Raw genomic sequence first — 27,805 nt, 5'->3', positions numbered from 1 at the left:
GCTTCTTCCTTATCCCATTTATCGGCGTAATATGTTTTTCTCTTCCATTCATCCCTGTTCGCAGTCATCTCGTTATTTACTCCCTTTCTTACCATATCATCTTTCACACAGTCCATCCATCTCTTTTTCGGTCTTCCTCTACCCTTATAACCATCCATATGTAACACCTTCCCTAAAATATTTAATGTTATTAAGATTGTTTATCATTTCAAACACATAAATAAAACAATTATCTCTTAAAACCCGTTGCAAATGATACCAACATTGACAACTGTCAATAGGAATTGTATATTTTTTTAGTCATAGTATTTCTTGTGGTATTAATATAATATTTATTATTTCAGAACTTCTCATCGCTTTCGTATAAAAATTACATGCACACGAAATTACATAGGGGCGTGTGTGGTTCAAAACATTGTGGTCTTAATATGACACATGCCAATGCTTCTGAATCCACTGCAATGGCACTCAAAGACTGCTTCAATGCTTCTATTCACCAAGGTTATGGATTACAGGTAATTAATTTCATTCAATAGGTCAAGACATCTTTACATTAATAACTTTTTTTTTTCGGACTACTCTAATGCTTTTGGCCGCAGCTGGCCTTTACAGCTTCACCGGATGTTAGGGGGCGAGTGCAGATGGCATTCTAAACCCGCGGAAGGACTTATGGAGCGGCCGAAGGCCAGCTCCTGTCTGACGGATACGATTTTAGTCTGGGGGCACCACTAGGGGTTCGAACCTCGGCTCAGGCCGTCGTAATATTGATTGTTTGAATTGGATGGGGGATCGATCGGAGGGGAATTAATAACTAGCTGTACCCACGAATTAGTCCGCGTGGAATTTAACTTTATTTTTTTGAAATGAAAGTAGCATAAGTTACTCCTTATTACATCAGCTACCTGCCAATAAAAGTCCGGTCAAAATCGGTCTAGCCATTTCAGAGATTAGCCGGAACAAACAGATAGACTGACAAAAATTGTAAAAAATGTTATCTTGGTGTATTGTCAAGTGCGAAGTAACACCTGTTAACACTTTGACCTGCATAGATCTATAGTGCTCGCCTTCATTCAAAGTTCGCTACCTAGACCCGTGAGGGACAAGACTTGAAGAATATTCTTCGGAGCGATGGTTTTATTCTTCTCAGGATAGAGTGTATACTTTCCAAAGGAGATATATCCTTTATGCATGACTGGACTACAACCATATTAAATGTATGATGATGTTTCACAATCAAAAAAATAAAAAATAAACTTTTTTGCAGCTGGAATCATTGTCCGTTCGTTACTGTAAGACTCAAGGTGACTACACGCCGCCCGACACTCTGGATTATGTAATTGGTGTTTTATTATTGGCTCTGCTCGGTGTGAATGCGGCTTGTTCAGCTTATTACTTCTTATGGCCCAGTGAAAAGGGAGAAGGTACGTATTCTCACCGTGTTTTTTTTTATATTTTAAATTAATTTATTACAACCGTTACATATACAATACAGCTGTTATAAAAAAATATAATGTCAGAGCAGACCAGTCCCTACAAGGCCTCGATGTCTCTCTTTTCATACTAATAGCTTCGTAATTTCAGGTAACAGATATATGCTAGCTTTCACGATACAGAAGAATTGGAAGGCGCTGAAGTATGGTGGTAGCGCGGAAGGTGGCCTCTTCAAATGTTTCCAGTCTTTAAGGTATAGTTTTCATAGTCATTAATCATCGATTACAAACCTCGTTCTATTATCATATGGAAATGATGCCCCTGACGAGTTGGCGAGAAGAGGATCAGGCAGAAGGTAGCAGGCCCCCTCCCATTCTTGCCATTACCATTCTCACAATTTCGATCCTGGATTCGCCAAAGATCCACTGAGATACAAAACCAAAGATGGAAACAAACCACCGATTGCAAACAATCAAAAGTGGCAATTCCTAGAACAAATCAACGAATGACAAAACGCCTACTAAATCTGGACAGGCACAACATAAAAATAATGATAGGGACAATGACGGGCCACTGTCCCTTAAACAAACATCTGTACACAATAGGTGCTACAGACAGTCCTCTATGCCGGGGCTGCTTTGTAGCCGAGGAAACGGCTGCTCACGTAATCCTGGAGTGCGAAGCAGTGACCACACAACGCAATCTAATCCTCGGAACGGTGAGGTCGCTCCGTGAAGCCTGCGAAGACACCAGGATACTTCTGCGCTTCTGGAAGGAGCTTGGCTGGCTACGTTAGTAGGCTGGCTCTACACGCACAACGGCCCAAATGAGAGGCCAATTGCGGAAAATGGAGTCCAACCTACATTACATTACATTACCTCGTTCTGTTAGAACTTCTGGCTGGTATGGCAGACGAAGTAGAGGGTGGCAACTCAATAAAAATAAATCGGGGTATGATCCCGTGATTTACTAATTATGCTTATAAATAATGACCGCATCAAATATAAGATGAAGAAATTTCAAAAAAGAGTGTATTGTCTGTTTTCATGTTAAATATGCTTACTGTTAGACGTTTTTTGTTTGTACCTAAGCACATATTTACTGCAACATTTAATTTTACCACCTTGTTCTCTGGTTACCTACCCATATATAATTTGATATTTTTATTTTTATTTTTTTTATGATGATGGTAGATAAATATCACTGTTGGGTGATTGGGTGTGTCCTGTTACGTAGAAACAGTACTATTGTTTTTCCTCGCAATAAAATCAAATACAAAAGTTAATCCTTGACTTTTCAATAATCTCGCCTTTGAAAACGTAATAAAAGTTACACTTACTAATATTATAAATGCGAAAGTAACTCTGTCTGTCTGTCTCGCTGTCATGCCAACTACTGGACAGATATAAATGATATTTACTACACAGGTAGATTCTGGGTTGAAAGATGAGATGAAAGGTTGTATCGAAGTGTCGTCATTTTTAATATTTGAAATTTTTAGGCTATTATTAGTGTTCTATATGTATTTATAAAAAATGTATTAAGTTATTCTATCAGATGTTTAGTAACCATAATACAAGCTCTGTTTAGCTTGTGACTAGATGGCGCTGTGTAAATTGTCCATATTATTATTATTATAACTTGTTAAAATATGTCAAATGATGATCTAATAGAGTTTATTTTGTCCATAGATTCTACACTATGGTGATGATCCTTGGTCTTCATTCCATGATCTTCATTGGCTATGGATACACCGCTAATCCGGAATTCATTGAACAAGTAAGTGAACATATTTGTTAAGTTCTAGAATATTTCTAGAATAAGTACATATAGTCTTAAGTATAGTGTATTTCTTTAATAGTTAAATGACAAATAAGTTAACGACCCCCCCCCCCCCATCCCCTTCAAACAGAAAACAGGTTAGGACCACGGGGCGAGCCCCTTTACCCCAGCATCAACTCGGGGGAAACAACCCCTGGGAAACGGAATTTATGCTATTTAGGCATATAATATAAGTATAGCTAAACTAAAAAGGTTGCTTTCAGTAATAAGGCCGCCTAATTATAATTATACATGTATTATTTCATATATTGTTTATGACTTTTCTCAAATATATATAATATATAATATAAAAATATATATAATATGTCGCAAATAAAATATATTCTAAGGCCTATGTTTTGGGTACTAGGCTACAGATATATATATATATATATATATATTTGGTACATACATAATATATATAGAAAACACCCAGATCAATACAAATAATCTCATTAATCTCTCTCAATCTTATAGTCATGAATATAAATATTTTTACCGTGCGAGGAATCGAACCCGCGACTATCGCAAGTAAAACAATATGCTAAACCGCTAGACCACCGAGGCCGTCATGTTTACTTGTTCCAATCGATGCTAAAACTAAGTTATTACATTACGAAATCACGGGCTGAGCTTGTAAATGTATAAAATAGACGTCAGAGCAAAATGGTATGTACATCAATTAAAACTTGACATGTAACCATACTTCATGTAAATAATTGATTACTATTATATTAAAAACCATGACCTATCAAGTACCTATATAATGGGCACACTAGTCAGTTTGTAAACCTAAATTTTCAAGTTCTAAAGTGACTTAGCTGTTTAACTATACACGATTACGAAATACCATATTGCCAACTCAGTGTTAGCTTTTAGTTGTTAGATGTATTGTGCAATTACTAAGTCTATGGGAATTCATGCAAGGTTGAATAGATTGGAAATTAATGGAATGTTCTGTATAGAATAGAATAGAATAGAATAAAAAATCATTTATTCAAATAAACTTACATTGAAGCACTTTTGTTTAGTCATCACATTAATCTACCGCTCATTCGGAAAGCTGTTTAATCACAAGAAGAACGAGCAAGAAACTTGCGTGTTGTTCTTTTAAATAATTTTATTCTTACTTTACATTTTTAAGTTTAATTATGTGAATATAAACTACCAATTAGCACTAATTCAATAATAATCAAATAGAAAAAATATTGAATATACAACCAACTGGTTAAACAATTAATCAGAGGAAATCAGTCATAGTAATTAGAGCAGACCAGTCCCTACAAGCAGCACCCGTTCACGAGTATGACAGTAACGTGGGTATTTATTTAATTAATTTCATTTTATGGGAATGGTATGACAGAAAAGTTGGATAGAATCGTCAGATGCGTTCACTGATATCCCGTCTTATATGTTGCCACTTCTGTGGACCCCATCCGATCGATCCCCCGTCCAATTCAAACGGGGATCAATATTACGACGCCTTGAGTCGAGGTTCGAACCCTTAGCGGTGCCCTCAGACTAAAGTCGTATTCGTCAGGTGGGACTTGGCCTTCAGCCGCTTCATGAGTCCTTCCGCGGGTTTGCAGTGCCATCTGCACTCGCCCCCTATCGTCCGGTGAAGCTGTAAAGGCCAGCTGCGGCCAACAGTATTGGAGTAGTCCGATACTTCTGTGGACTATTATGGCAATAAAGGTGGCCATAAAACCTCAAAACTTTACTCCCAAGTCTAACCCTTTTAGGGGGAAAAGGGGATTGTTAGTAATGTGGACTGACGATCTTATTGCTAGCAGTGTACTCGGTTCCGCCTGGAAAACATCGTGATAAATTGTTAGTGAATTTGTCACGATGGGCTATCTGACCTGACCTCATATTCATCTTAACATTTTCCACTGATGCCCCACCAGCGTAAACCGTTAGCACAGGCGGGTGCACCATTCCATCGTCATCCATAAAAAAACCCTTCAACAGGAATACAACTTGTAAACTGCGACTGCATTTAGGCAACTTTGTATAAAATATTTGTGCAAATAATTTCAAGGTTTCTGTGTGAAAGCTATACAATTCTATTGAGTAGTTATTAATAGGATTCAAATATAAGGTTTCGACATCAGCCGAATTAAAAAAAAAAATAATAAAACCATTGATATGAAATGTTTTATGTATATGTATAATTGTATACGTATTTTTTAATTGTAATATATGGGACACAGTCACCTAGATACATCAAAATAATAATTGCATTTAATAATGTCTAGTAAGACAAATTCAATATTGTCTACTAAGCACTGCTGTGTCTAAACTGTGTCACCCCACCTTACATTTTCCTATTGTTATTTAGTATATAAGATCATTATTTCTATGTACATATCGTCAGTTTATTATCATCTGTAATATACATCGTCTCGACCAACAACATCGTATAATTCACCCGCAACATAATATATGTGCGTCCGTTCTGTGGGCCGAACTGAAAACCAGCGCTGCAAACTATGTTTCCAGCATTATGCTGGGTTGTAGTCCAGATTGACTCTGTTTTTTTAATGTGTAAATTATTGTTATACTTCTTATGTTATGACTGTATAAACCGAGTTATTAAATTCTATTCTATTCTAATTTTTAGGACTAACTTTATGTTTTTACAACATTATTTATTTACTTTATTTACTTGTGTTACTACTATTTGAACATATTGTTAGCATTTCTATTTGAATCATTATAACATTATCAAATCGTTATGATCAAATATTGACGACCTTGGTGGTCTAGCGGTTTGTTTTGCCTTACCTCTGATAGTTGCGGGGTTCGATTCCTCGCACAGTATAAACATTTGTTTACATCAGTAAGATATGTATCACTTTGGATGTTTTCTATTTATACTATGTATGTATTTTATTTTAAATATTTATATCAGTTGTTAACTACCCATAACACAAGCTCTGCTTAGCTTGGAACTACATGGTGCTGTGTGGATGGTCTTCAGTTATTGTTTTTTTACAATTTTATAAATAACTAGCTACTCGCCCCGGCTTCGCTCGGATGTACATGTATTATATATATAAACCATCCTCTTGAATCACTCTATCTTTAAAAAAAAACGCTGCAAAATCCGTTGCATAGTTTTAATGATTTAAGCATACATAGAGACGGACACACAGCGACAGCGGCTTTGTTTTATACTATGTAATGATATAAGTGAGTATTTAGTATGATTGTCATTTTTCTGTCACGATTTTGTTTATCTGTTTGTTCATAGCTTTATTCCTGAAACTATATTCACTGTAACTATTTGAACTGTCGGCGCCGTAATATTAAAAATGGAAAGATCGTATATATTGTACTCATAGAACATCATATCAAAATCGGTAGTTTAGAAAAAGTAAGCAGAGAAACAAGATTGTAATCTAGTGTGACTTTGTTTTATTTATTTATTTTAATTCGGATTTACATCCATATTGCATATATACTACTAAATGTTTTTTTTTTTGCAAAGAGTATGAAATCGAGCTTTCAAAGTAGCATTTATTTCATTATCATTTAACGATGTTTTTTGTGTAATCTTAAATTATATATACATATATATATACCACAGGATAGTCAGTGTATATATATAAATAAACAGTATATGTATATATTTAGACCTATATACATACCGTAAAATTTCATTAGGCTTTTTTTTGTTCAGACATGAAAAGTGAATGGACAGACAGATAAAATTTCGCATTAATGTGATTAGCATAGATACCAAGAAAGCAAATAGTGTATCATAATTCTCTACAAATAAGCTCCACTAAACAAACTTGTTGTTATGACCTTGTACCTACTTACCAAACTTTAGCCGTGAACCTTACTTGTTAGCTTTTGAGATACCCAAACCTTCATACTGTTCATTTAATAATAGTAATATTATGTTATCTGTGATAATAGTAAGCGCTTCTTTATATATTTGTATAAAATCTCTACATACTAGTGAGTCACCCCGGCGTTGCGTACGTTATAAATCTTTGAATCTCTTGGCTTTTCTGTGCAATAATATACATATAATAATAATTTTTTTTTTAACATATTTTTACTAGCTTTTGGCGTTTTGTAATGGAGTAAACTAAAGTCGATTTTTGTAAATCTATACTTATAAATAAAATTGGAGTGTCTGTTTGTAATATTGGAATAACCGTTTTTTACTACATGCATATGAATATAAATACGGTACATACAACAAAGTAACATTTTTTATAATTTTTGTCTGTTTGTTCCGGCTAATCTCTGAAATGGCTGAACCGATTTTGACGGGACTTTCTTTGGCAGGTAGCTGATGTAATAAGGAGTAACTTAGGCCACTTCATTTAAAAAAAATAAAGTAAATTCCACTTATAATATATTTATTTAATTACATACTTTGAGTATGTACCATTGCTAGTCAAGCACTTTAATTTACGAAGTTCGTGACTTATGAGGTAGGTTTAGAAAATGCCTGTGTTTCAAAAGTTCAAAAGTTCCTCTTCCATATTGAGGTGTACTTTAAGTGAATTTGTTAGGATATTTTACAATTTAAGTAGGTTGGTGTAATCGTAGGAGAGTGTGTGTGTGTGTGTGTGTGTGTGTGTGTGTGTGTGTGTGTCTGAGTGTAAGACCTTGTGTGTCTTGTGATATTGTTGATAGTCTAGAAACGCCTATAGAAATGATATTACCGTATCAATAATTCTGTCTGTTCATAATCTAATGTTAATAATCACTTTTTAAGATTGTTTTTGGCCATATGGTGTTTTTGACAATGAATTTTTTATTTCATTTTATTATATATATATGTACATATGCATGCAATGGTAATATATATTAAAATAACAACATACATATTTGAAAAGAATGAATGAAAAGGGACCATAGCTTCCAACGACACCAAGGAATTAAATAGAATTTTCTATTCTATGTTAAAAAGCGTCAGAAATCGCGAACTACAGTTAGTATATAAATAATAATAATAATAATAATCTCGGGACAATTCACACAGCGCCATCTAGACCCAAGTTGAGCTAGCTAAAGCTTGTGTTATGGGTACTAGACAACTGATACAAATACATATATTTTTTTTCGTAAATACATACACATTATACATATAAAATATCCAGACCGATACAAATAATCATACTCATGAATATAAATGTTTGTGCCGTGCGAGGAATCGAACCCGCGACCATCGGACGTAAATCGGTGTGCCATACCGCTAGACCACCGAGGTCTTCATGTTAAATGGAACGTCGGCACTACTAGTTAACTATTTCTACACACCTAAGTACCTAAGTTATTGACCAGTATATAGGGCGAAACGGCGTACATGCAACGTTAATACTACGCAATAAGATTTCCTTAGTACTTGAGAATTTATATTTTAAATTTAAATAAATTCCAATCCTTATATATAAAAATTACATGTCACGTTGTTTGTTCACGATGGACTTCCAAAGTACTGAACCGATTGCAAACTTGATTTGCACATTGTGTGCAATTTGATCCAACTTGAAAGATAGCATAGCTTACATCTTAATTTATAGTCGCAACATTATTTCATTGCAAATTATTTTATGTATAAAAAAACTGTTAGCCACAGCAACGCGTGGCCGGGTTTCTTAATATTAGATCCTAACAGATGAAATTGGCGTTTTGTAAGGGAGTAACCTAAAGTCGATTTTTTAAAATCTATACATATAAATAAAATTGGAGTGTCTGTTTGTAATATTGAAATAGCCGTTTTTTAGTACATGCATATGAATATAAATATGGTACATATACCAAAGTAACATTTTTTACAATTTTTGTCTGTTTTTTCCGGCTAATCTCTGAAATGGCTGAACCGATTTTGACGGGATTTTTCTGGTAGGTAGCCGATGTAATAAGGAGTAACTTAGGCCACTTTATTTTAGAAAAATAAAGTAAAATTCCTCGTATAATATATTTATTTAATCAAAGTATGTACCATTGCTAGATATGCACTTTTATTTATGTGAAAGTGTCACGTATGTAAGCGACGGTTACCACTTACCATCAGCTTGTTTGCTATTCCAATCGTGGTAATACTGATATACTTACGAATCTTATTAATTTTATAAACGCGAAATTTCTGACTATGGATGGATAGATGGATGTTTGTTACTCTCTCCCGCAGTAACTACTAAACGGATTTTGATGAAACTTTACAGTAATATAGCTTATACATCAGCGTAACACATAGGCTATATTTTATATTGATATTTAACATGGGGGAAACCGCAGGCACAGCAACTGCACACGTATAATTTACTACAAAATTTTACGTGTTTCTGATGATAGAATTGAATAGAATAGAATAGAAAATCGGTTCAGTAGTTTTGGCGTGAAAGCGAGACAGACAGACAGACAGACAGGCAGACAGAGTTACTTTCGCATTTATAATATTATAGTAAGGATAGTAAGGATTACAAACAGACACTCCAATTTATTTATAGAATAGAATAGAAAATCATTTATTCAACTAAACTTACATTGAAGCACTTTTCATTACACACAGTCATTACATTTTTTTAATCTACCGCTCATTCGGAAAGCTGTCTCATCACAATAAGAACGAGCAAGAAACTTGCGTGTTGCTCTTTTAAATAATTTTATTATTACTTTACATTTTTAAGTTTAAGACTGTGAATACAAACCACCAATTAGCACTAATTCAATTAAATACTCAAATAGAAAAAATATTGAATATATAACCAACTGGTTAAACAATTAATAAGAGGAGATGATAATGGAATGCTGCACTAGACTTCGCTATCTGTATACGCGCGTGGCGCATCAGCGAAGTATCATGAGCATGAGGTCAGGTCAGTCTCCCATTTATTTAGTAAGATATAATGTAATTAGGCGAAATATATTGACAGACACCAAGTAAGTATAATGCAGACGAAGTTGCGCAGGTCAGTTAGTACAATATATATATATATATAGCTCATTGATATCATAATATTAAATAAAATTAAAACTGCGAAATGTCTGTCGTTTCGTAAACAAGCGAGGCCAATGGCATCGACCTTGTACGCAACGCGATCCAACCGTGGAACTTTTACTATACCATCAAACTCGGCCTCCATAACGCAGTAGGAAAGTTGCGTCACATGAATGACGTTCCGAGATCGATTTCCGGTAATTTATTTATACGTGCTAAAGAAATAGCTATTTTGATATATTTGATATGATCCTATGAATATTTACAGTAGTTTAATTTTATAATATACTCAATATTAGTATGTTTGTATATATGTACTAGGCGATCTCGCAAACGCTGTTTTGCAATATATATTAAAATCACTATTAAAGATTAGCGGTTGATGATAGAAGGGTGAAAATTTAGGGTTGTAAGTATTTTTAATGCCACATTATAAAAAAATATATATATATTTTTTTAAAAAATGTTAGGGGTGAACAATCATCACTTCTTTATGAAATTGGCTTTTCCTTAGCGGTAATTAATTTTTAAATAATTTTAGATTATATTTCTAGAATTCTGTCACACTAAGAAAAAAATCAATTATAATTTAACTATAGGTAATTAAATTAGCTTTTACCGAAGACGTTGTCTTAAGAAATTTTTATCACCTATTTCATCCAGTTGCAGATTATATTTTGATAACCCGCATGTACCTTCTCTATTATGTAGAATAGATTTTTTTCTTTTTGTGTGACTCATTATTTATTTATTTATACATCTTTTCTACGTTATACCAGAATTTGTTTTTTTTGTCACATTCTATCTGCTCTTGCTATAATGTGTATATATACCATATTTAGGTATGTATTTTATTAATATTTATCTATAGCTTTATATATATTGTGTGTATTTGTATATGTATGTTTACATGTACTTTTAGTAAATATATATAAGTTATGACAGAGGTATAATTTTTCTTATTGATTACATTTGCACCGCCTACAGTTTCTCTGCACAGCCTGTGGTTGACTGGTAGAAAATCCCGTAAGGCGTTAAGTCCGCCATATGTACTTTTACCTTGGTATTTTGTGCATTGATGTTATATAAATAAATAAATAACGTCGATATAATTAATAAAACATTATTCAGCTGGCACAGGCTGTCTTTAGTGCTGAAAATAAAAACTCACACAATCTTTCCTGTATGACGTATATTTGTCGTGAGGTTAATAAACAAAACACAAGCGTAATAAATCTTATATATAAAATTCTCGTGTCACAGTTTTCGTTCCCATACTCCTCCGAAACGGCTTGACCGATTCTCATGAAATTTTGTGAGCGTATTGAGTAGGTCTGGAATTGGCCAACATCTATTTTTCATCCCCCTAAATGTTAGGGGTAGTCCACCCCAAAATTTTTTTTTTTTTTAGAGAAAATTTTTTGTTTTCATTTTTTTATGATACAACATACAAAAATACTTACAATCCTAAGTTTTCAGCCTTCTATCGTCAACACCTATTTTTTATAGCGTTATTAATTTTGCCGGGACAGCTAGTAAATTTATAAAAAGAAGTATTGAAAGTCCCAACAAACCTGCCGAGTCCATATTTAGTCAATATTATTTTTTATATTTGTTACAAAAGTTTACACTTTTATCTATCTCGTGGTAAAAGAACGACAATGATATCAATCTGCAGTATTATGTCAGTAATAAAAATAATCTCAGAACAATTCACACAGCGCCATCTAGTCCCAAGTTAAGCTAGCTAAAGCTTGTGTCATGGGTACTAGATAACTGATACAAATACATAGATATATATGTTTTCGTAAATACATACATATTTTACACATAGTAAAAAACCCAGACCGAATACCAAATACTCCTGAATATAAATGTTTGTGCCGTGCGAGAAATCGAACTTGCGACCATCGGAAATAAGGCGGTGTGGTCAACCGCTAGACGGTCACCGAGGCCGTCATATGTATTATATACATATGTATGAAACCATCTCTTGAATCACTCTATGCATTGCTAAAATTTCATTAAAACCCTTGTGTAATTTAAAAGATCTAAGCGCACAGACAGCGCCAGCTTTTAATAGCTGTTTAGTTTAAGTAGCTTTTGCCCGCGGCTTCGCTCGCGTTAAGTTATCCCCTTAGGGGTGGAATTTATCAAAATCCTTCCTGCTTCCTAGGAATTTATCAAATTCCATCCTTCTTAGAGAATGCCTACGTCATAGTAGCTTTATGCATGCAAAGTCTCAGCCCGATCGATTTAAAATTGACAAAGTTTCATATAAACTTTCATCCCCTATTTTATCACTTTGGGGGTAGAGTTAATCAAAATCCTTTCTTAGCGGATGCATACGTTATAACATCTACCTGCATGCCAAATTTCAGCCCGATCCGTCCAGTGGTTTGGGCTGTGCATTGATAGATCACTATGTCAGTCAGTCACCTTTGAGTTATATATATTTAGATTAATTATTTACTCGATTGATTGTGCATTTAATATTTTGATTCTGATGAATTTGTGTTAGTTGCTAATTTGTATTCAAAAGACATTATATGGAATTATGTAGAACATGGGACGTAGTCACGTCGTCTCCCGGAAATTAGATAAAATAATGAATATCCCGGAACAAAACTTGGTCACTGCCATGTTTATATAATAAAAAATAAAGTCGCTTTCGTTGTCTGTTCTCCTCTCCGATCTATCCCCTATCCAATACAAACGGGGATCGAAATTACAACGGCCTGAGCCGTAGTTCGAACTCGTAGCGGTGTCCTCAGACTAAAGTCGTATCCGTCAGGCGGGAGTTGGTCTTCAGCCGCTCCATAAGTTCTTCCGCGGGTGCTATCTGCACTCGCATCTTATCGTCCAGTGAAGCTGTAAAGGCCACGCGGCCAAGAGCACTAGCGTCCAAAAAAAAGCTGTATGTTCGCTTTGACGCAATGGATTTTAATGCAGTTTTTAGCCATAGATACAGTGATTGAAAAAATGTTTGTATGTTAACATATACATATAACAGTATATGTATATTATGGTATAGAAAAGCAGATATGATTTCCATGCGGGTGATACCGCGGCCACAACTGGTTATAGTATAAAATACAAACTCAATAATATCAAATTTACAATTCCCTAATCAGTATTCAAGGTTTATTTTGAATTCTGAGCTCTCCAACATCCTCAATTTTGCAAAAACGATAAAATCACTCCTCCCTTCATTATTCACTCCCAACTTATCTGAGTTATGAATTTATTACGTCGCATTAAAATTTAAACACACTGTATATTTGATATTACTAACCTCATTGGTTTAGCGGTTCAGCACACGATTAGTGGATTCGATTTTCGTAATATAAATATTTGTTTTCATAAGCATGATTGTTTATTGACAGCCTCGGTGGTCTAATTGTTTAGTATACCGCTTTACTATCCGATGGTCGCGGGTTCGATTCCTCGTACGGTACAAACATTTGTATTCATGAGTATGATGATGATTGTTTGTATCGGTCTGGGTGTTTTCTATGTATAATAGGTATTTATTTACAAAATAAATGCATCCATGTATTTATATCAGTTGTCTAGTACCCATAACATAAGTTTTAATGACTGAGCTTTCTAAGGACTGTATTTTTAATATATTTTAATTTTAGTTACAAGAGAAACTACGGTCGCTGATGGTAAAAGACATATATTTCAAACGTGACAAACAATAGAACAATAGAAAATGGATTTTAAATATATATAAAAAATACAATAAAAGTTTAAGTAGGTGCGTCATGCAGAATAAGCTTTAGCTAGCTTAACTTGTGTCTAGATGGCGTTGTGTGAATTGTCCTGAGATTAATATTATTATTATTATTTTATGTAACTTGAATGGCAAACAATATGACTGCTAACGAATAGCAACACGGATATCACACTGTCATGAGACTCATACCGTCTCATGCGTTGCCATTCCGGAGATATATTTTTTATATCCCGTAACTTCACTGCCATCTCTCAACATTCAATCGAAACACATCTTATAAACCAAATAGGTAAAACTGGGGTACCCAAACGTAACCTATAGTACCTAGATCAGAGGTTGTTAAACACAGTGCACGTTATAGTCTGTAAAACTATTTAATACATTGCCTATTGATTTAAAAGATGCTATTTATAAAAACAATTTCAAAATTAAACTTAATAAATGTTTATTAAAAAAATACTTTTACTCCGTTGACGAATTTTTTGATGAATGACTGTACCTCAATTTGGAAATTAAATTACTGTACCTTAATGATTGGTATTACTATTATTGATTTTATTATTATTTTGATATTGTTATTTTAGATTTAAATATAATTTTGTATTTTGAAATTCGACACAATAATTATTGTTATGAATAAATAAATAAAGTAATGCGAATCGAGCAGTCCATGTAAACTGTTCATGAAGTCAATATTATAAGCCACTAAAGTGGCTATTTTATTCTTAGAAGATTTAGAAAGATACATTGTATCTTTTGTCAAATAAAAATCACTAATAAAATTATTAGTGTCAAAAAATGTAAAAACGTCACTATAACGACATGTCAATGTATGTAATAAATTATTAAGGTAATGTACCTTATTGTTAATTTTTTTATGATAATGGCTACTTGTATAAGGAAGAGCGCACAAAACAATCTTATATACAACCAGCAGCGTTCACGAGTATGCGTTCTTTTCAGTCTTATGACGACTTCTTCAAAGCCCTCCTCTTCAACGCCCGCGTCATAGTGCAAATATTCTTCGTGATGGGCGGTTTCCTGATGGCTTACAAGATGCTCGTGTATGCTGAAACTCATCCGTTCACACTGAAGACTGTACCTATGGCTTTGATAAATAGATGGGTCAGGTAAGAAATTTAGATTTTCTTACTTCTTTTGTACGCTTTTTTTATCTAACTGGACTGGCAAATAAATTGACGGCCCACCTGATGGTAAGTGGTAACGTGTTTTTTTATAGTGTAGTAGCTGTATCCGCGATTTCGTTCGCGTGGAATTTAACTTTATTTTTCTAAAATAAATATAGCCTAAGTTACTCCTTATTACATCAGCTACCTGCCAATAAAAGTTCCGTCAAAATCGGTCCAGCCATTTCAGAGATTAGCCGGAACAGACAGACAGACAAAAATTGTAAATATTGTTATTTCCGTATTTACATATATTCATATGCATGTAGTAAAAAACGGTTATTTCAATATTACAAACAGACACTCCAATTTTATTTATATGTATAGATGTATAGATAGGTAAGGTACGAAGAGAGACTTTTTCTATTCTGTTCTATTCTATAAAGTTTCAAAAAGAACGTAACATTATAGCAAAAGTATCATCAATTTCAATACAACTGTTTAAATCATCATTGTCTATATAATCTTCTTCCTTACCACAGAAAGATCTGCAGATTCTGCCAAACTGAAGAGGAAACGCCGCTTCACATCCTATGTGGTTGTAGCCCACTCATGCATAAACGAAATATCTCTTTTGGAAAGTTTACACTCTTTCCCGAGGAGATAAAAACCATCGCTCCTAAGAATATCCTTCAATTCTTGTCCCTGACGGGTCTAGGTAGCGAACTTTGAAAAAGGGCGAGCACAATAGATCTATGTAGGTCGCAGTGCTGCAGGTGCTACAAACATCTGACAATAGCCCAAACAACCCAATAAAAAAAAATACCACAGAAAAGAAAGAATTTACCCATGGTTACTCAAAATTACAACAAATTCCATAAAAAAATAATTACCTATCTTTTTTTTAAATTATTTTTGTATAATTAAGATTTCTGTAATTGAATTGTAACATTATTATAAATATCTCTCAACAATAAAATGTCTTAGACTTACTAATTAAATATTTAGTAATGTTAGTTTTTATTATTTTATATATTGCGTACAGTACTTTATTAAGAAGTGGAGGTTTTAGTTAATATAACATTCTTTAATATCAATATTCTTGATAACTCCATATGGAGGATATTCTGTTAAATAATTATGCGTTCTTTCCAGTTTTGATGATTCTTTTTTATCATTTAAAGTGTAATTACAATGTATAATGGTTGAAAAAAAATTTATTATCCATAAGTTTTTCAGTTATTCTGATATTTTATGTTCTTTATTTACTATTTCAAGTACTTTTTTTTCATTAAGAGGTTTGTGATATTACTTACGGTATTTTATACGTAGCACTGTGAGCTACATAGATCTATTATGTTCACCCCTTTATTAGAGTGCGCTGCCCGTCAGGCCCGTCAGGGACAAGACTTAAAGGATGATTTATTCTTAGGAATTATGGTTTTTATCTCCTCACGATAGTGTGTACTTTCCAAAGGAGATTCATGAGTAGGTTACAACCACATAGGATGTGTGACGTTACTTCTTCCATTTGACAGAATTTGCAAATCCCTGAAATTATTTCGAGTACCTTACAAACCTTTAAAGTACACACTATCCAATGTATAAAGAATCATCATAATAATTTCTTTATAAGCTATGTACGATTCATTAATCCCAAATCTTGTCATTCAATCTATACTTTAATATACATATTATAAAGTTGAAAAGTTTGTTTGTTTGAACGCGCTAATCTTTGGAACTACTGATTCGAATTGACAAAAATATTTTTGTTTTTATTAGTCGAGGAAGGCTTTAAGCTATATAACATTACGCTACGACCAATAGGAGCGAGGCTGCAATGAAAAACATTACAAAAAGTGGGAAAATTAATCGCATACGAAGATCCGCGGGTGAGCTAGTAGAGATATATCTACACTAATAAACAATAGTAAAAATATGTTTTTTTCTCTTACTTTCAGATTAATCCCTGCAGTTCTAGTCGTAATGGGTCTTGCTATGACCTGGGTCCCACACTTAGGGTCTGGACCCATGTGGGACGCCGTGGTGAAACGTGAACGTGACATGTGCCGAAGCAACTGGTGGCAATTAGTGATTCTGATGCCAAACTTGTTCCCTTTCGAGCATCTGTGCCTGCCACAGGCTTGGTATGTATATCATAATATTTTTTTTCGGACTACTCTAATGCTGTTGGCCGTAGCTGGCCTTTACAGCTTTACCGGACGTTATGGGGCGAGTGCAGATGGCACTCCAAACCCGCGGAAGGACTTATGGAGCGGCTGAAGGCCAACTCCTGCCTGACGGATACGACTTTAGTCTGAGGGCACCACTAGGGGTTCGAACCTCGGCTCAGGCCGTCGTAATTTCGATCCTCGTTTGAATTGGACGGGGGATCGATCGGAGGGTAATATATCATCATCATCTGCTTCTTCCTTATCTAATTGATTTGGGGTAATATGTTTTACTCTTCTATTCATCCCAGGTTTGGTAAGTATATATAGAGTAATATTCATTTTTTTAATGTAACAGTATAAAAAAAATGATAGCTCGTCTATTACTACTACGAACTATTTATTTATTTATTAGCTTACAATACAATGAATGAATGAATGAACGAATGAATTAATTAAGTCACCAAGTCGGGGTAGGTTGCTATGTCATTACATAGTATAAAATAAAGTCGCTGTCGCTGACTGTCCGTCCCTATATATGCTTAAATCTTTAAAACTACGCAACGGATTTTGAAGCGATGTAATTTAATAGATAGAATGATTCTAGAGGAAGGTATATATAATACATGTACACCCGGGCGAAGCCGGGGCGAGTAGCTGGTTTAAAAATAAAACATATCTTCCGTAAAAAATGTATAAAAATTAGCGAAGTCTTTAGTTATAAACATATATATATATATATAAATATATATGTATGCATGTTAAGGTGAAATTTGTGTAAACAATACACATATTCCTCCGTGCTTAATGACATATGGACGTGAATTTGCTTATCGCAAATATTGTAATCGTGACCATACATCTATAGTATATGGTCACCTTGGTTTACTTGCAATCCGTATTTGTGTAACCGACTGCGAAAGCGTTCTTTTTGCAATCAACGTTTTAAAATCAAACACCATCGTAATTAATTATTTTATGAGAGAGAAAAACCTTGAAAGTGTACATATGTTAGCGTAATTTAGAAGAGGAATGTTATTATATAACATACTAGCTACTCGCCCCGGCTTCGCCCGGGTGTACATGTATTATACATATAAACCTTCCTCTTGAATCACTATATCTAAAAAAAACCGCTTGCGAAAATCAAAATCCGTTGCGTAGTTTTAATGATTTAAGTATACATAGTGACGGACAGACAGCGATAGCGACTTGTTTTATACTATATGATAATTTAAACAGAATAATAAAAGAAAAAACATATAATGTAATGGAATAAACTGTTTATTTTGTGTTTATAATATAAAAATTTACAAAAACACTGTTTATATAACTTCTGTGACAATTATTAACATAATATATATGTATACACAGATGGACATCATATATTATGTATATATTATATACCTTATTCAAAATCATACATAATATAGTATAATATAGACAGAATACAATAATTTTCCATACAAAAGAAGATAAAAAACATGAACAAAATATAAAAAGACTCATCATACTATACTCAGAATACATAAATTAAATTTACAAATTCAAAAATCATTTACTCATGTAGGACATTTTAGCCGCTTATGAACGTTAGTTTTTTTATATAGTAATTTTTTTCCTACCGTCCAACTGTAAAGGTCAATAACCTGTTAACAACGGATTCACTTCGCAAACTTACAATTTCATAGCTATTGCAAGCAATGATTGCAGTTGCATTTGTTTCTATGTTGACATTAGGGTTGTCACTAGGATTTAGTGAGCAAAATGTAATATATAGTAAATATAGTTGGCATTTTACTCCGAAACGTTTTGTCAGATTTTGATGGAATTTTACATGTACTTTTCATACTTTTTTATTATATACTAGCTGTACCAGCGACTTCGTCCGCGTTGTTAAATTACAAAAAATATAATTAGATAATTTTTCTAAACTAAAAGTAGCCTAAGTTACTTATTACGTAGCTGATGTATTCAGCTACATTTTAGAGATTAGCCAGGACAAACAGACCGACAGACAGACAAAAATTGTAAAAAAATATTTTGGTGTATGTACCGTATTTATATTCATACGGCTTTTTTAACACGTTTATTTCAATATTACAAACAGACACTTCAATTTATTTATAGAATAGAATAGAAAATCATTTATTCAAATAAACTTACATTGAAGCACTTTTGAATAGTCATTACATTTTTTTAATCTACCGCTCATTAGGAAAGCTGTTTAATCATAAGAAGAACGAGCAAGAAACTTGTGTGTTGCTCATTTAAATAATTTTATTATTACTTTACATTTTTAAGTTTAAGTGTGTGAATACAAACCACCAGTTAGCACTAATTCAATTTAATACTCAAATAGAAAATATATTGAATATATAACCAACTGGTTAAAATAAAATAAATAATAGTGTTCAGTTTTACTCAAAATATTAATTCAAATAGAATAGAAAATCATTTATTCAAATAAACTTATATATACATATAAGTATAGACATATATCTGTATGTGTAGTAAAAAAGTAACTGTTCGCTTTCCGTACATAGAACATATACAAGAAAAACTATCAATGGGTCATCTAAGTTAAAGATATCCATCTAACATTAAATCTTAAATCAAATTTAATTAATCACAATATAATTCATCGAACTAAATTTAAGGGAAATAAAATAGAATAGTTTTTTTTTTATTTTGACAACCCTATAGACAATCTTTCATTGACACAAATTTGTTTCCGGTTTTCTTTTGTATGTGTATTCTCAACAGTATTAAGCAATTTTTAATTTCATGTTGCGTACTGGATTATATATATACATATAAATATACTAGTTATATTGACGGCCTCGGGGTCTAGCGGTTTAACACACCGATGGTCGCGGGTTCGATTTCTCGCACTGCACAAACATTTGTATTCATGATCATGATTGTTTGTATTGGTCTGGGTATTTTCTATGTACAATATGTATGCAGTTATAAAAACAATCTATGTATATGTATCAGTTATCTAGTATCCATAACACAAGCTTTAGCTAGCTTAACTTGGGTCTAGATGGCGCTGTGTGCATTATCTTGAGATGAATACCATTATTATTATTACTAGTTTGCCGCCCCGGTATCACACGGTTTATACGTATATTATAGATATAAACCTTTCTCTTGAATAATAATATCCTCCCCTATGTTGGCGAAGACCTCTTTTTATAGATATTTCTATTTTTAAACCATATATTTTTTATTATATTGTTTTGCTACATTGTGTCATATACGCTACCACTAAATACATCACTGTAAGTTTGGTAAGTAATTTTATTTATATTACCCTATTTCACTGCCGTTGCTAGCCGTAATACCCTATAACAATACCACAGGACAATTTATAAAAAGCCAACTAGTCCAAATACTATATTCTAGTTTGTCGGTCTGTCTCGCTTTCACGCCAAAATACTGAACCGATTTAAATGAAATTTGGTACACAGATAGTCTAGACCCTGAGAAAGAACATAGGCTACTTTTTGGTGCGAAAAAATGATTGTAAGGGGTTGAAAGCGGAAATGAAGGGTTGTATGAAAGCATCGTCATTTTAAAGTAGAACTTTGAAACTTTATTGGGATATAAACTAAATATATATTCTTTATTCGACGCGGACGGAGTCGCGGTCATAGCTAGTCTATACATATAAATAAAATTTGGAGTGTCAGTTTGTAATATTGAAATAACCGTTTCTTACTACATGCGTATGAATATAATTACGGTACATAGATCAAAATATCATTTTTTACAATTTTTGTCTGTCAATTTGTCTGTTTGTTCTGGCTAATCTCTGAAATGGCTGGACCAATTTTGACGGGACTTCTTTTGGCAAGTAGCTGATGTAATAAGGAGTAACTTAGTCTAGTTTTATTTTAGAAAAATAAAGTTAAATTCCACGTGGACGCAGTCGCGGTAACAGCTAGTAGTATATATAATTAGTGTTATTGATGAAATCGTAAAAGGTATCCGGAATTATATTAGTGGGTTCTATGTATGAAAAATATTTACACAAGAATTAAGTAAATATTATTAATCCGTACTTTAATGTAATCATAGACAAACAATTAAGTTTAATATGTATTTATATTACGTCAGCTCACTTATTAATATTATTTTAAGTCATATGCGCATTATTTTCTAATTTTATAGTACGTTTACATTCAGCCGCTTCTCCTGCCACTCGCGCTGCCGGTAATATTGCCGGGCGACAGGGCGAGAGGGCTGAATGTAAAAATACGCTGACACTCGCGCTGCCAGTCCTTTGATTCGCGCACGAAAAACCGACAATCGAGGGAGCGCCGGGCAGCGCGAGTGGCAGCGCCAATGGCATCGGAAGTGTTTCCACTCGTGTTTACACTCTCGCGCTGCTCACTTCCCTGCCCACTCGGGCTGAGTGTAAATTGGGCATTATGGATTTTTGTTGAATTAATAAAACTATTATTCAATGTAACAACATCTGAGGTTTTTTTATGTAAATGTTTTGTAGACAACTCATATTATGAGGGTTTTATTTGAAACACTAAAATATTCCAATCCAATATCATTACATAGTATAAAACAAAGTCGCTGTTGCTGTCTGTCTGTCCTATGTATGCTTACATCTTTAAAACTACGCAACGGATTTTGAAGCAGTTTTTTTAATAGATAGAGCGATCCAAAAGAAAGGTTTATATATATATATAATACATGTACACCCGTGCGAAGCCGGGGCGAGTAGTTAGTCACGAATATATTAATAAGCGGTAGATTTAAAAAAAAATATTTGAATAAATGATTTTCTATTCTATTCTATTAAGAAGTTTTGAGTAAGGAAGCATAACATCTTAGTCCTTCGGAATGGCCTGAGGCTTACCGTGGGTGATTCGTGTATTTGTTTGTACGAGATAGTTGCAATTTATTAGGTAGGCTGTGCGTTTATTTATATTAAGTTCGAGTCAACATTTTATTATACTGTTCTTTATTTGCAATATTTTATTTATTTAAACTCTTTATTGCACCAGACAAAGAAAAAACACAAAATGATATAATACATAAACTGATACAAAAGGCGGTCTTATCGCTAAGCAATCTCTTCCAGACTACCAGTAGAGAAAGTAACATTAAGATAATAAAGGGGTAGGTGGTGCACTTAATGAACATAAATATACACATATACATTTGTACATAAATATATATAATAAAATATAAACATACATATACATACATATACTTAATATCTACGATGACTATACGGAAATACTGGCCAATGTGACAGTAGTACATTAAATTACCACTATAACTTAAAGAAAGCAGCAGAGCTTGTGTTATAGGTACCAGACAACTATTAAAATTACTTAAATATTTTTATGTACATAGAAAATATTCAGACCAATAGAAATAATCATACTCATGGATACATGTGGATGGCTATAAGGACAGATGAAGACCGAAAAAGAGAATGGACTGTGTGAAAGATGATATGGTAAGAAAGGCTGTAAATTACGAGATGACTGCGAACAGGTACGAAAGATATGAATGAATGTACAAACATTTGTATTCATGAGTATGATTGTTTGTATTGGTCTGAGCCTTTTCTTTGTAATCATGTACATATAAGTAATTTTTGGATGGATTGGATGAATTTTTGGATGAATGGATTAATTTGATTGAGATAGATGGACTGTGTGAAAGATGATATGGTAAGAAAGGCTGTAAATAACGGGATGACTGCGAACAGAGATGAATGGAAGAGAAAACATATTACGCCGACCACAAATAAATGGGATAAGGAAGAAGCAGATGATAATTACTTAAAGAAATCTTCATTTTATATATTTAAAGTCAATAATACCATCATCAAGAAAGCTATTTCTTTTTTCGAGTGACTCCACTGAAAATCAGCGCTGCAGTAGCAAGCTGCGGCACCAGCTGAGTGCAGGCCCTTTCAGCACATAGCGAAATATTATTTTTTAAGTTTTTTATATTTTTACTTTATACTATGATGTTGAATAAGATTATTATTATTATTATTAAACCGGAACATAACAATGGGAGATGCAAACAATATGAGTTATTGTAATGAAGATGTGTAATAGTTAAATCATAATTAAACTGTCCAGGTACCTTGGAACTGATACCCAATTGTTCCTCATCACATTAGTGATGATGCTTATCATCTGGAGGTGGCCAAGGAGTGGAGTCCCGGTGCTGAGCGTCGTGATGGTCATCAGTCTTTTGATACCGTTTTTGCAGAGCTACTTCATGGATTTACTTCCTATCAGAGTCAGCATATTCCCAGAGTAAGTTATAGTCAAAGAATATATTATATACATATTATTACTAAGTCCTTTAAATCGATATCCTATCATTTAACTGTCCCTTCCTAAAAAGGTTGGGTGAGTGTCTTGTTGAGTAACATATATATCATATTTATAAGACTTAATCATAACAAAAATAAAATCACTAGTAAAGTAAGTTATCATCATAAACTACATGTAATAAGCCCTTCAAATCGATAGCCTATTATTTAATTATCCCTTACTGAAAAGTTTAGGTGACCCTCTTGTGATGTATCATATGTATATACGATTACACTAGTCACATTTTTGAGGGTTAACCATAACAAAAACAAGCTAATAGAAATAATAATAAAATATTAGATATTCAAATTATGATAAACTGTTAAACTGAGGCTTGGCCAAAGAATAATAGTAATTTAGCTAAAGATGAGAAATATAAGCCAAGATATGCACCTGATTTATTGGTAACAGTTGAGGAATCTTAAGATGTGATTGCCAATGATATTGTAGAAAAATTAGATGAAGAAGTAAAGGATTTAATAAATAAAATAGTGCAAGTAATAGATCCCCCTAAAGCAGTGGAGTTTATTGATTTTTATTTTACAGATCAATCAGAAATATTTTTGGATACAATGACACATTTTACCACGCGTACGTGTCAGCACAAGGCAATTGGACAGGCTACCATCTTGGAGTCCTCACAGCATACTTCTATCACAGAGCACAGACTGAGAAATGGAATTTGGCGGAATCTCGAGTAAGTTCTTAAAAGAACAGACAATGTAATTAAGCATGTTATCTATTTTTACATGCTTAATACTTGCAAAATATGTTTGGATGCAAAATTGTGGTTAATGTAACCTTTTTGCCTCCTCTATATTCTATAATTTCTTCTCTCTCATCTCATCCTACGACAATGAAATTACAGAGTATGGATGCATCATAGTTTAGTCCACTGGAACGGAAATGCATTATAGTAAACACGGATATCAATGGAATATTCTGACGTTTATTAAGTTATATTCTATCGAACTAGGCATTATTTTGCGGAAATTCATTTCAATACTTAATAGATTTGTATTATTTTGTTTAATTTTGCCATTAGCATGTGTGAGATCACAAATATTCAGTGCCGTTTCATTATATATTACTTCTAAAGAATAATAATGTCCAGTCTTAGCAATGAGACACAGAACTTAATGTTTTTAATTAGCGGCTCGCCGCGACTTCGCATCGATATTTCAACCAATTTACATTAAACCTTAATGAATTATACACCAAAGACTTCCTCGTAAATTACACTGTTAACAGATGAAAACCGCATGAAAATCCGTTCTATAGATTTTGAAATTATTAACATACCGATGCAATATTTGTTTTTATTAATCCGAGTACATTAATTTCCAGCTTTACAGACTATTGACCTTAATATCAGTGCCCATAGCCTTGGGAACAGTGTTGATGGGTTGGGATCTACACCACCGTATTGCTTCCACCTTCGAAGCTGCCGTTTTCAATGCTTTAAACCAGAACTTCTTCGCTCTGGCTATGTGCGTGTTTATTGTTGGATGCTTCTACAGATGTATCAGTAAGTATTTTTTTATTGAATTTTTGATATTTTAAATCAGTATATTAATTAGATTAAAGTCAATAAGCTCATGGAGTTCTATTCTGCTAGTAATTAAAATTTTTCTTCTATTATTCGAATCAGTGCTATCATACTAAAATAAACCTGGGATGCTGTCCTTTATGAGGACATATCTTCCATTTAATCAAGTTAGTTTTTTACTATTTTGATATTTAATATTTGATTATTTTTTAAATTGACCAAATCTAATTAATTCTGCTAGTAGTTTTACATGAGATCAATTTATGGTTATCGCACAAATAAGTCATCAGTCAAGGACAGCAACATACTGAAACTTCTTCTTTCTTATGTATGCGAAAATAATAGTGTTTTACTATTTATATTTGTTTGCCATTATATAACCTGGTAACCTTACCGAGATATACAATGAGACTTGAAAAATTAACTTTATAATATCAATTAATAAAGTTTAATTTTCGATCAAGAACTAGTGCTCTCTTAAACAAGCATTTTTCTTTTCGTTATGCAGAAGTCTACGTGAGTGCTACAGAATGGGGACCGTTACAGCCTCTCGGTAGACTGTCATATTGTGCTATGTTGCTTCATGCCACCATATTGAGAACTTATGGTGGTCAGATGAGACGTTCATTCTATGCTACAGACTATACAGCTGTGAGTATACGCTTTTCTTCACACAATATTGTTTCCATATATGATCGGGTATCATTGCTATCTAAAATTAACTGTGAGTATATGTTTTAGTTTTAAAATTAATTGTTTGCAGTAGTATATGTTTTATTTTTTAATTTGTTCAAATTCATGATTATGACTTTAACCATCATATTTATTTATCTTGTATATTAATATCATCAAGTACTTGGTTCATTCACTATATTTAGAATCAAGAATATATTTTTATCAATATCAAATGCATTTACTAATGAATACCTTTTATTTTGTCACTTTGGTTGTAAATTTATATTGGGCCATATTATGTAGCAATTAGAATTTTATATTTAGGAAGTAATATTGTTCAAAATTTTCATGATTTTTTTTTGCTTTTACCAATTATATACATATCTTACTTTCTATATTTATTAGCAATCTATATATGCATTTAAACTGTTTTTTTTTTTTTTGTATACATTCAACAAATTATCGTAAAAATTATTTTTGCTTCCCGTATTGGTTTACACTATTTTTATTTAAACTGCCTACTGTCTTTTAGATTATGCTCTTCGCTGGAATTGTTTGCACGACCTACCTTTGCGCTCTACCTCTCCATCTCTTTGTTGAGGCCCCAGCTTGCCAACTGCAGAAAATCCTTCTAGGACCCAAGAGAAGACCAAGGAAAGAACAAGAAGACAACAACGCCAATCATGTCAAGCCTGGTATTTCTACTGTATCTGTATCGACAGTTTCAACTCATATATAATCTGTAATCAGTATTAACCTGGCCAGACATTAGGTTGAAAACCGTACGTTTTTATTACGATTCGGTTGATCGTATCAGGGATTCTAGCGGAAAATGTAATGTGTGGCCGGCATTAGAATTCTAATTATAAATTATGATTTATCTGATTTATTATACTGTACTCTAAGTACAAACGATGTAGTTTTATCTATGTTATTGAGGTATACTGTGTGAAGTATGTAACATGAGTTTGATTATATAACGTACCTAAGTGTATTTGCTAAAATTCTCATTTGAAATCGATTAAAACCAACAGGTTGGCGATTACTTATGCACCATAACTTGTAGTTGCCATGGAACTTTGCAATATATATAACTATGAAATTATATATGTTCTATATATTCGAAAACTTGAATTTTAAATGGTTTTATAACAAAATTGTTAGCGAATTTACTTCGTAATGTAGCAGCAGCGTTATCGTATATAGCAGAAGGGTAGTCGATTACCCGCATTCGAATATTCGGACTTAATTTGTAACCAAAGGATTGTTTATACGAGCGGCTTTGATGTTCAACAAGACTTGGCATCTACGATGTATAGGTTTACAATGCATCCAAGGAAATCTAGAATATTCTGAATTATACCTTATCGAAACCTGATATTGTTTCAGAAGATAGACTACCTCAAATTCATATTACGGCTGAACCTAACGAAAATAATTCTAGGAATTGGAAATATTCTCGGCTTTGGAAAACAAAATTTCAAATTTAATACCAGGGGTCGGCGATCGGTAGGATTCTATTCTCGTCTTAGAATTGGATGCAGTGCACAAGCATTTACATGAAAATATTGTCTTTACTTACAATAATGCTCCAATTTTGGTGAAATATCCGACTTTTATGATGGATAATAGTACATAGAATATGTAAGTAATATGTCTTTTAAAATTCAATATTATATTTCGTATAGCTAATTCAAATAGAAAACTTTTGGACACAGAATTTATGCAATAGCAGTGCTCTATATAAGGAGAGATATTTAACTTTACCTAACCCATAATGGCTCTGATGGATATTCAGTGGATATAATAAGCAGTAAATATAATTTAATGCTGGTTTCATCACAGTTGTAAGTAAGACATAACTGTTACTTAGCAACAAGACTAATTTTAAATGTGATTATACTTTTAATTCCAAAATCAATGTGCCTAATAGGATCTGGCGCTAAGATAA

General features: G+C 33.1%; 1 protein-coding gene across 1 annotated transcript in view; it reads left to right on the top strand.

The window, feature by feature from the left end:
- LOC131840693 (regulator of hypoxia-inducible factor 1-like) overlaps positions 1-27,805 on the top strand; it is a 41,408-nt gene extending 13,603 nt beyond the window's left edge. The window contains exons 3-13 of the mRNA XM_059188880.1: positions 345-515; positions 1,265-1,421; positions 1,582-1,684; positions 3,123-3,210; positions 14,928-15,094; positions 17,053-17,238; positions 23,391-23,570; positions 24,177-24,327; positions 24,978-25,158; positions 25,688-25,830; positions 26,387-27,805. Coding sequence (XP_059044863.1) covers positions 345-515; positions 1,265-1,421; positions 1,582-1,684; positions 3,123-3,210; positions 14,928-15,094; positions 17,053-17,238; positions 23,391-23,570; positions 24,177-24,327; positions 24,978-25,158; positions 25,688-25,830; positions 26,387-26,593 — 1,734 coding nt within the window. The 3' untranslated portion in view covers positions 26,594-27,805. The remainder of the gene's footprint in view (positions 1-344; positions 516-1,264; positions 1,422-1,581; positions 1,685-3,122; positions 3,211-14,927; positions 15,095-17,052; positions 17,239-23,390; positions 23,571-24,176; positions 24,328-24,977; positions 25,159-25,687; positions 25,831-26,386) is intronic.

This window comes from Achroia grisella, unplaced genomic scaffold (assembly GCF_030625045.1).
Source record: "Achroia grisella isolate CSIRO2021 unplaced genomic scaffold, CSIRO_AGI_Agris_v1 utg149, whole genome shotgun sequence".
In the NCBI taxonomy this organism is placed as follows: domain Eukaryota; kingdom Metazoa; phylum Arthropoda; class Insecta; order Lepidoptera; family Pyralidae; genus Achroia; species Achroia grisella.
Note: the sequence above shows the minus strand (reverse complement) of the source record. Positions and strands in the feature narration are given on the sequence as shown.